At 38.1% G+C, this 11,379-nt stretch overlaps 1 protein-coding gene across 1 annotated transcript in view; it reads left to right on the top strand.

The window, feature by feature from the left end:
- NEO1 (neogenin 1) overlaps window positions 1-11,379 on the top strand; it is a 202,111-nt gene that overhangs the window by 132,739 nt on the left and 57,993 nt on the right. Inside the window, exons 9-11 of the mRNA XM_011933015.1 lie at window positions 3,000-3,154; window positions 7,365-7,513; window positions 7,887-8,025. Of these exons, the coding sequence (XP_011788405.1) occupies window positions 3,000-3,154; window positions 7,365-7,513; window positions 7,887-8,025 (443 nt within the window). The remainder of the gene's footprint in view (window positions 1-2,999; window positions 3,155-7,364; window positions 7,514-7,886; window positions 8,026-11,379) is intronic.

The raw sequence follows: 11,379 nt of genomic DNA, 5'->3' as shown, positions 1-11,379 counted from the left end.
TTTCTCACTTCTTATTCTCAGGCAGTCCCAACAAGTTGCAAGGGAAGCTGGAAATATGGAGGAATATTTGATGAGTATTAACTGTCATGGCACAGGAGTTTGAGGCTGCACAGTGAGCTATGATCACAACACTGCACTCCAGCCTGGGCAACAAAGCAAAAAAAAAAAAAAAAAAGGAAAGAAAGACAGTGAGGCCCAGAAAACATTAGTGACTTTTCCTTGTAAGCTAGTAGCATTGCTAGAACTAGAATTGTATCTCCTAACTTCCAGCCCAGTGCTTGCTTTCTATAAAGTGTGCCTTTTTCTTTCCCCTTTGACTCTTAGCTTTCACATTCTAAGCTGAGTCCCACTGTAACCCCACACACTTATGAGAATTGTTGTTTCAAATGCTTCTTGAATCTTATCCCAAAACCAAGGATTTTTTCCTGCATATTAACTTGGTTCGGGGACCTCAGACCAATGGTGTCAGATCACCTATGACTGACTTTTTTTTTTTAATGGTAATACTTCTTTAGAAATTTGATTTAGGTATTAGTAAACTTCACCTATTTCTCCCATTTTTTTCCCTTTCACATAGAAACAAACAAAAATTATATATATGATATTACTACATGAGATTTACATATCAGAAGGCAGATTTTCCTTTATTCATTCAGTGTATATTTGTGATGTAGCTTCCCTGTGTGACCATTCTGCTAAGTGCTTCTATGGTACACGAACATGAATGAGACAGTCTTTTACTTCAGTTTAAAGTAAAGTTGTCCCCCTCCTGTGTCTTTGTAGAAGAAAACTTGTTTCAACTTTTCTGTATAGGGTTAACAAAAGAGACCTGATCTATACTCTCTCAGAGAGCCTTTAGTTTAGTGTAAAATACAATATAGTTAACTCCCCAGAACTTAACTACTAGTAGCCTACTGTTGACTGGAAGCCTTGCCAATAACATCAACAGTGCATTTTTTTATGTTATATGTATTATATACTGTATTCTTGCAGTAAAGTAAGCTAGGGAAAAAATGTTATTTAAAAAATCATAAGGGACCAGGTGCAGTAGTTCATGCTTGTAGTCCCAGCACTTTGGGAGGCTGAGGCTGGTGGATCACCTGAGGCCAGGAGTTTGAGACCAGCTTAGCCAACATGGCAAAACTTTGTCTCTACTAAAAATACAAAACTTAGCCAGGTGTGGTGGTGCGCACCTATAGTCCCAGCTATCCTGGAGGCCAGGTCACAAGAATCCCTTGAACCCAGGAGGTGGAGGCTTCAGTGAGCCGAGATCACACCAGAGCACTCCAGCCTGGGTGACAGAGTGAGACCCTGTCTCAAAACAAACAAAAAATCTTAAGAGAAAATATTTATTGTACATTAAGTGAAAGTAGATCATCCTAAAGGTCTTCACTTTCAGGTTGAGTAAGCTGAAGAGGAGGAGGAAGAAGAAAAGGGGTCGGTCTTCTTATCTCAGGAGTAGCAGAGGCAGAAGAGGTAGAGGAAATGGAAGCAGGGCAGGAAAGGCAGGCACACTCGGTGTAACTTCTGTTGAAAAATATCCGCTTGTAAGTGGACCTGCACAGTTCAAACCTGTGTTGTTCAAGCATCAGCTGTACTTCCCTTTAAGACAGGGATCATCTGTGATCAGACCAAGTGTCAGAAACCTTAAATTGTAAGAAATCAGTTGATCCTTCCTTGTAAATCTTGTGATTGAGAGATTTAGCTGAAGATAAAATAGTATTTTTAGGTATCTCAAGTATCTCTGAAAGATAATTTCTGTTACCACAGTATTCTTTTCCAGGGACCTAGCTGATTATAGAGAAAAAAAATCCTCTGTAAATATTATGTGGGTACTACTGTTGGATTTTTTAGTTAAAATAAAGTAACTTAAAGAAGTATAGAAAATTACTGAAAAGCACTTCTCCGCAATGCAAATACTTACAATCAGACAAATTGGCGTATGGTCATTAGACCTAAACAAATTTTAATCTGCAATTCAAGACAAATTACCAGTATTTTAAAGTAAGAATTTTAATTCAATAAATTAGAATAATTTCTTCAATGGAGTAGTTTGAGGCTCTTTAATTACTTTCTCAAGACAGGTATAGCTCTTTACTCACATGAAAGACAGTTCCTAAAAGCCAACTGTTTGTCTAAAACAAATTCCTTCACAATATTTATTGAAAACTCTTGATTATACAATCTGGTTTTCATTCTAGTGAGTACAATAGACTGAGCATGTTTGTGGACCTGTGTTGGTCACACAGACCCCAAGACAGAACGTAGAAGCCACATTTAGTGAAGAACCTAGATAACTGGTTTTAAGTTTTCATCTCATAATATTTAATACTAGACCACTGGATTTGAGTTGTTTGTGATAAAATTTGTCAGACATTTCATATCATTTCATATCAGCTTCAAAATCATTGGAGTAGTGTTAATTTTAAAAAATAAATTATAAAAATCAGTATTATAATCAGCTTATTTTATAGACTGGGTTACACTTAGGATTTATTTAAATGTTTAACGTTTTTATTTCCAATTTTAAAAAGTGGTAACCTCTAGCATTCTTTTTATTGCGAGTCTCTTATCCAGAATATACACAGCATTCTTTGATATTTTCTGTGAAATATCATTAGGTCATACCAATATCCACCTTCCATCAATTTCCCTAAAACTCAGTGATTTCTAAAGCCTAGAAAGTGGATGACTAGCTGCCCCATTTGAAATGGCATTGAGAAGAGCCCTGTGTCTTCTCTGAAAGGAAGTCGTGATTATGGTCAGCAATATCAGTAACATTTCAGCAAGAACATCACCAACTTGTCAGATACATATGCCCTTGCTCTTTTGCCAGTCCCCATCTTCTTTGCACTGTCCTACCCCCAGAAGCTTCACTGTCTGAGAGCTAATTTGACTTAAAACTGATAGATTTTTATGTAGAGTGGAAAATGAAACTGTACATTCTAGAAATATTCCTAATTGATGCTATTTCTCTGCAAATCCTTCTTTGTCTAAAGGGAACGTGTTGAGAATACCAGTCACCCAGGAGAGATGCAGGTAACCATTCAAAACCTAATGCCAGCGACTGTGTACATCTTTAGAGTTATGGCTCAAAATAAGCATGGCTCCGGAGAGAGTTCAGCTCCACTGCGAGTAGAAACGCAACCTGAGGGTAAGTCTTCCACCTGTGTCAGCACCCCCTAGAGGTAGACCTTTCTGAAGTTCTGCCTTTGTTTAGCCTCGCACACCATAGGGGAGCAGAAGATAACAGTTCCTTACCTTCAGGGCCCTTATCAATTACTGGAGACAAAATTAATTTACATCCAAAAACAGCAAATAGGGCCGGGCATGGTGGCTCATGCCTGTAATCCAAGCACTTTGGGAGGCTGAGGCAAGCGGATCCCCTGAGGTCAGGTTTTCTAGACCAGCCTGGCCAACATAGTGAAACCCTGTTTCTACTAAAAATACAAAAATTAACTGGGCATGGTAGTGAGTGCCTGTAATCCCAGCTACTCGGGAGAATAGCTGAGGCAGGACAATCACCTGAGCCCAGGAGGCGGAGGTTGCAGTGAGCCAAGATCGCAACACTGCACTCCAGCCTGGGTGACAGAGTAAGACTCCGTCTTAAAAAAAAAAAAAGCAAATAGTATGAGACAATATACTTCTGTTGATGCTTTTCTACATGTTCATATTTTACTGACCCTTTAAGACTTAGCTCAGATGCCTTCTAGAATCTTTCCTCTAATATTGTTATCTCCACAATTCTAAGGTATTTATTACATTCTTCCTTCAGTTATGATTATGAACTTATCTTGCTGACTTTATAGCAAAGACAGAGCCTTTGTCATCTTTACATTTCCCACAGTGTCTAATGTAATGCCTTGCACATGAAGTGTAGGTATTTAACGATTGTTCTTAACTGGATTGTCTATCTTTAGGCATACCATGCTCTTTAGAATCCCCTTGAGGCTTTATTTTGGACCTGTGGTCTTTTGTGCTACATAGGGTTACTTCTAATTACATTTCTAAGATTTTCTGTGACTTGAGTGTCAGTCGGGTTTATTTATAATATAAATGTGTTGTATATCTTACGTGTGGGTTGTAAACTATAGGCCCAAAATTACAAGCAGCCAAATCTTAATGAATGCTTTTCCTACTTGAGGTTTTTGTCTAGACTTTTGCCTTCTTTTAGCACAAGTTGTTTTTCCACGGTGTATTCTTCAGTCTACTTTTATTATTAACAGCATTAGTTTTTCTGTATTAATAATAAAATATTTTACTTTAAGTAGAGAGTATTTTAGGTATATTTGTAGAGGCTACTGACCAGGCAACTAAACAGATTAAATGACTTTACCAGTGGAACTATAGAAATAATTTAAGAACTTTACCTGATGGGTACAATAAGTCAAGAAGCTGTAGAACTTCACTTTCTAATGCCATGGCAAATCACTCACCTGTCAAATATTTATTGAGCATCCCCTATACCAGGTAATGTGCAAGATACTGGAGATGCAGGGATGAACAAGCTAGGTCTTCTTCCCTTAAAGAAGGAGCAGGCAAGATAGGAGACCTTTCATCATCTCAGTGACAGAGATTGAAGATATGAATCAAACCCAGTCAAGAACAAGAGGGCCATCACTGAGTCAGGGGGTTGATTTAAGGGAAGAGTGTGTTCTCATTACAGGCAGGATGTTGAATTTTACAGTTATCTATGTTCAGACAAGAGCAGGAATACTCTATTAGGTTTCAAGCTCAGTTATCCTTCATCAGCTTTCATATAGAAGCATCATTCATGAAAGATACTAGGATACAGAATAGAGAAAACTTACTGTAAAAGATAGAAAAGTAAAGGCAGGATCCTAGGGAAACATGAGACCTGAGGCTGGCCTTGAGGCATTTGACTTAGAGCAAGCTTATTGTGGGAAGGAATTTGCATGACCCAAATCCCAGAAATAGAATCTAACAGTGCACATGCAAGGTAAGTCATGATGAAAATGAAGGAAATGCAAGGGTCCTATCCTGAGGCTGTAAACCTTCTGAAACCACATGAAAATAAATCTTTGAGTCTGTACATACTCACATTTCCCTTGGAAAGAATCTGTAGTTTTCATTATCATTTCACTTCATATGTCAAATTGTTGAGAACCACTGGGAGGGTCATTGTCAAATTTAGAGATGAAAGAAAAGGAGTGAAGAAGAGTGGATTTATTGAGTGCCCACCATGTATCAGCCGCTGTGTTAGGCAGTCAGGAGGTAATTGTTAGGCAGTCAGGATGTAAAGATGAGTAAGACTTGACTTCTGTCCACAAGGAGCTTATGGTCTGGTACCATAGACAACAGTGTGATGTGTTATCACCTTAAGGAAAGTAGGAAGCACAACCATTTATTCAAGGAGTTTGGCTAAAAGAAAATAGTTACAAGAATATAGGTAGAAGGGGCAACAGGTTCTGGTGAGGGTATTTTAGGGATGGAGAAGAGACTAACATGTTTTGGCAAAAGAGAAGCAGTTTCTGAAGAGAGATTTGCATTTCATCTGGAGGTATTCAGCTTGTGTGGGGGAGGCATAAATGTTGGAACCAGCCCTTGGAAAATATTTTACATATTTAGTTTCACAAACCAACTTAACATTTTTTCCATTTATTATGCCACTGTACAGCTGAAATGAAAGAATTCATTAGCACCTTTTTTAGGATCATATTTGCCTACACTTGGCCAATGAATATATTGAAAATGATTTCAAGAGAATTTAGGGACTGTTTTGTTTTTCTTCTCCTTTAATAAGTTAGAGGAAAGTTTCCCATAGCAGCAGAAGTGTGACAAATCCCACCTGTCAGGCTGCACAAAATGCGCCCTTAACTTAAGTGAGTAACATGATTCATAACTAAAGCAAACAACTGTTAGAGTAACCATATTCAGATTTCTCTACTTTGGTAGCAAAATTAATCTTAAGCTATGGTGCTGTTATTCAGGAAAGCCAGTTTGTTTTACATTTTGTTAGTTTTTTTTCCCTTCCCAGTTTTTAAATCTAATGAATTATAGAAACACTAGTGCCAGAGAAATGTTTTCAAATATAGATGTCTACCAAAGTGTAGGCATAGACAGCTACACAGGATTTGTGTATAAATTGGAACTGGAACCTGTCAATCAGACAAAAAGAATATAGTAAAAGGGTAGGTATGTGAGCCATTGTAGGAGACAGAGCCAGCTAAACACTTAAGCAGTCAGCCAGTGATCCAGGCCTCCAGTCACATGCATCCTGTCATGGATATTGTAATCATCTCCTGAAGGGTCCTCTTGAGCCCATGTTTTAGAATCAGCAAGTACTCGACTCCTGGGTCCACCACGAGCTAACTTTCCCATCACTTGGGAAAGATTGTTAACTTCATAACCTCACCTGTAAATGAGGATGATAATATTTATCTCATTTGGTTTAGTGCAAAGATTATATGAGAAAATACATGTCAAGTATTTAGTGCTTGACTGACTGTAACCATTCAATAAATGGGAGCTGTTTTACAATTATTATTCTTTTATCTACTCTTGTTCCTTTACTGTTTTCTTCCATACATGTGTTCACATGTCCTTTCTAAACACAGATCTGATCATGTCATGCTCCTGCTCATAATTTTTCAGTAGTTACCTAACACCTACTAGAGAAAATGTGAGCTTCAATAGCAGGACATTAGAGGGTTCTTCACTATCTGATCGGTCATTGTTTTCAACATTCTGTCTCCCATATCCACTCTGTTTCAACCAAGCTGAACCACTTAACACTGTCTTTTTGTATATTCTCCCTATTGACCCCATTGACTGGAATGATTTTCCCCTTGGTATCTGAGGAAAGTGTTCATTTTGCTTGACTCCAAGAATTCTTCACCAATCCTCCTTTTCCCTCCCAAACCCCTCCCAAAGCAGAATTGTGTATTCTCTCGTCTTTCTGTTTTTGTTATAACCATTACCTAAATCTGTTAGCACTTAAGACGTTTTTTGTAACTGTTTATGTGTCTGACTTTCCTGCTAGACTGGGAGTTCTTTGTGGGCAGGAGTCTCTTCATCACTGTATCCCTAGTGCCTACCACAGTGCCTGACAAAAGAAGGATCTCTTTCTGTGGTGGTTGCCTTTTATGTCTTATGTAGGCCCACTGCAAAACTGGGATTTTATAAACCACAAGGAAAGTTTTTCAATGTAATTTCTGGCTTTGATCTGAATCATAAAAAGGAAGATGTGTTTATATTATTCTAAAACCACTTCAATCAAATCCGTTGTTTTCTTAGCTTCTATTATTTTTAAAATATGGCCAATATGACAATATTGCCAAGAACGGTTATTGAGGAGTGTAGCATTTCATTGATATCTTGCTATCTCAAACTTTTCTTTCTAGTTCAGCTTCCTGGCCCAGCACCTAACATTCGTGCATATGCAACCTCGCCTACCTCCATCACTGTTACGTGGGAAACACCAGTGTCTGGCAATGGGGAAATTCAGAATTATAAATTGTACTACATGGAAAAGGGGACAGATAAAGAACAGGTATGAAGTGAAGCAACTTTTCAAACCATTGATTGGAATAGTAAAGTCGAAATACATTTCCAAAACTCAATAGTTGCTTGACTGGAAATTTGAGGGAGAAAAAGATATATAGGAAATGAAAAGTTGACAGATTGTATTTCTTTGTACCAAGATTTATTGTAGTTTTTACCAGCAGCGGTCACTGAACATCAAGCAGTATTTCTAAGTAAATTGTCAGTTTATGATTAATCTGCTTTGACTGTTAAAGAACCTTATGTAAAAGGGATAAAATCTGTTTCATGTAGAATATAGAATTTGTATAGCTAATTCTTTAATTTTCAACTTTTCTTTTGGCTTGAGTTGTGTATGTATAAAATGTTTTATTTTATTCAAGGATGTTGATGTTTCAAGTCACTCTTTCACCATTAATGGGTTGAAAAAATATACAGAGTATAGTTTCCGAGTGGTGGCCTACAATAAACATGGTCCTGGAGTCTCTACACAAGATGTTGCTGTTCGAACATTGTCAGATGGTGAGTCTTTCGTCCTCTGGAACAATATACCACACTTGGTGCCCCTAGTGGTTTACTTGTAAGATATGGGCTTTGATGTCTAGAAGATTCAGTTCAGATCCCAGTTCTACCTCTTTCTGGTAATACGACTTTAGTAAAGTCTGAACACCTTTCTTTACATGTAAAATGTAGATAATACTGACTTCATTGAGTTGCTGTAAAGATTCAGTGAGAAAGCATAGAACATAAAGTGCCTCTTACTGAGTAGGCTCTCAGCATTTATATTTTTAGCAGAAGCTTTTGTGTAAGTAAATACTATTGCTTGTTCATAACACAGACCATTCCAGGGCTTTTGGAAGACTAGCCTTGTTCTACTTAGCAATCATATTTGCATGCCAAATTAGTCTTTCTAGTTCCTCCATATTTATGACTGTTGTATTTCTCACCTGTGACTGAATTTCTAAATTAAGTTATATACATACCCATGACCTAGAGCAGTGTTTTTTGAACTACAGCTTGCCAAAGAGATTAAGTAGGTCAAAACCAGCATTTAAAAATATGTATATTTTTAGAATAGAACAGAAAAGATTAGAGTTCATTGCACTTACTAAGGGTACATGTTGTTTCATGAAACTCAGCTAAATCTAATGATTTAGAAAAATGTCTTTTTTAAAATTTATTTATGTGTATACAGCTCTTATATAAACACACATGCTTTAGAAGCTAAACTCCCTTAAGAAAATAGTCAAACTTAACATCACCAATAAAAGAACAGGCAGACATCATGTGCCTCCTTATGTGATATGTGGAGGAAGACACAATATTACTTCTGTTGTATTAGTCCCAAAAATATTTAAGTTGAATCTGATCATGATGAAACAATGAGACACATCCCAATTGAGGGAAGTTCTGCAAAAAAAATTTTTTATTTTAACTGACTTGGATTCTCAAAATATATTAGTTTTGTGAAAGAAAAAAAATGTTGAGGAATCATTCTAGAATCTAGATTAAAGAAGAGTAAAGACATATGAAATAAAATATGTATGATCTTTGGATCCTGCATCTGGACATAAAAAAAACAGCCATAAAGGACACTATTGGTATAATTACTTAATGTTAGATACTTACAGTATTAGGCAATAGTAAATATTAGATGTTATTAGCTATATTAGATAATATTTTTGTGTTAAAATTTCTGAGTGTGATTTTTGTATTGTGCATTTTGTTGGAGGATGTTTTTGTTCATAGGAGATACGTGGCAATACACACTGCAGAATTTTGGAGTGAAGTATAATGACTGCAGTCATCTCTCAGATGATTCAGAAATAATATGTAGAGAGATAAATCTGTGTACATATACATAGAGTAAGATAAATAAAGCAGAGGTTGCAGAATATTAATAATTGTGAATCTGAAAAAAATAGCCATTCATTGTACTATTCTTGCTACTGTTTTCCATGGGCTTGACAGTTTTCAGGATTAAAAAGTTGGGAGGTCTGGTGCAGTGGCTCACGCCTGTAATCTCAGCACTTTGGGAGGCCAAGTCGGGCAGCTCACTTGAGCCCAAGAGTTCAAGACCAGCCTGGACAACATGACAAAACCCCATCTCTACTTTAAAAAAAAAAAGAAGTAGCTGGGCATGAGTGGCACACATCTTTAATCCTAGTACTCAGGAGACTGAGGTGGGAGGATCACCTGAGCCCAGGGACGTCAAGGCTTCAGTGAGCTGTGATTGTACCACTGCACTCCAGCCTGGGTGACAGAGTGAGATGCTGTCTAAAAAAAAAAAAAGTTAGGAAAAAGAAAACAAACTATAGGTGGTTATACCTTGGCTACTGAACTACATAAGCCAGTTAGTCAAGATATTGGGGAAAAATTAAGGGAAAAAAAAGTTTACTGTAGGCTCTTAAATCTATACATGAGGCAAATTTTAACTGCATTAAGTGTGTTGGCATGTTGACTACAGTATCTGTGGGAACTGAACACATCTCAGCATGGTGGCTAGGGGAAGCACTTTGGAATAACACAGATCTTGGTTCTGATACCAGGTGAAACAAATATCTTGGACAAGTTAACTTCCCTCTACCTCTTCTGTAGTTTTCTGATCTACAGAAAACTGGGAATGATAATAGAAACTCCGTCCTGAGATTATTATAAGGAATAAGTGCCTGCCATGTAATGACCATGCAGCAAATCTTTGCTATAATGATGGTAATGAAGACAATGATAACAGCTATGTTGGATGCCTCTGCAACTCAGTCACTTCTTAACATGGAGATGACTGGATCATTAATGTACTTTTTTCAAAACACGATGTGCCTAGGTTCTACTCTAGACCCTCATTACCTGAATCTCTGAGTGTAGGCTTAAGGCACTTTGCTGGGCACAAATTACAGAAATTAGCAAGACATATTCTTTTGTCTTCCAGAAGCTATAGTACAGTGGGCACTTAGTTGTATACCTGGTCACCAAATGTTAGAGACAGAAAGAGAGAGGTTTCCATGAGTGGATTAGGAGAGAAGGGCTAAAGTCAGCAATTTGTGAGTGCAGAGAAAAAAAATTCGGTTTACTTTGCTTGCTCTCACCAATATGAAGGGAGATATTAGAGAATGTGTGGGCCACACACTTTGAGATAACCCTGGGTTATGTTCTAAAGTGAGGAACTAGGCCAGGCGCGGTGGCTTACGCCTGTAATCCCAGCACTTTGGGAGGCCGAGGCGGGCGGATCACAAGGTCAGGAGATCGAGACCATCCTGGCTAACACGGTGAAACCCCGTCTCCACTAAAAATACAAAAAAAAAAATTAGCCGGGTGTGGTGGTGGGCGCCTGTAGTCCCAGCTACTCAGGAGGCTGAGGCAGGAGAATGGCGTGAACCTGGGAGGTGGAGCTTGCAGTGAGCCAAGATCGCGCCACTGCACTCCAGCCTGGGTGACAGAGCGAGATTCCGTCTCAAAATAAATAAATAAATAAATAAAAAAGTGAGGAACTAAAGTTATGTGGCTGTTTGTTTAACCAGCAGTCCCAAACTTCTCACATCTAAATGAGTATTTTCTGATATCTGGTTGCCTCAGGAAGCCAGATGGTTCACTTTACCAGCTGTCATTGCTTAAATATCTTTGCTCTACTTGGGAACTGCCTTCAAAACCAGCTTAGAAACTCTACAAGAAAAGCCAGGCTTACTGATATATGTACATCTCATTTTGATCCATAATGTCATTACCCCGTTCAGTCACTTGCCGTATTCCAGAAAAACATGGTTGTCTGCCAAGATAAAGATAGACCAGGGCCAGATGCGGTGGCTCATGCCTGTAATCCCAGCACTTTGGGAGGCTGAGGCAGGTGGATCACCTGAGGTCAGGAGTTCAAGACCAGCC

This window comes from Colobus angolensis, unplaced genomic scaffold (assembly GCF_000951035.1).
Source record: "Colobus angolensis palliatus isolate OR3802 unplaced genomic scaffold, Cang.pa_1.0 Scaffold99, whole genome shotgun sequence".
Taxonomy (NCBI): domain Eukaryota; kingdom Metazoa; phylum Chordata; class Mammalia; order Primates; family Cercopithecidae; genus Colobus; species Colobus angolensis.
The sequence above is the reverse complement of the archived record's forward strand: the minus strand, read 5'-3'. Positions and strand labels throughout refer to the sequence as shown.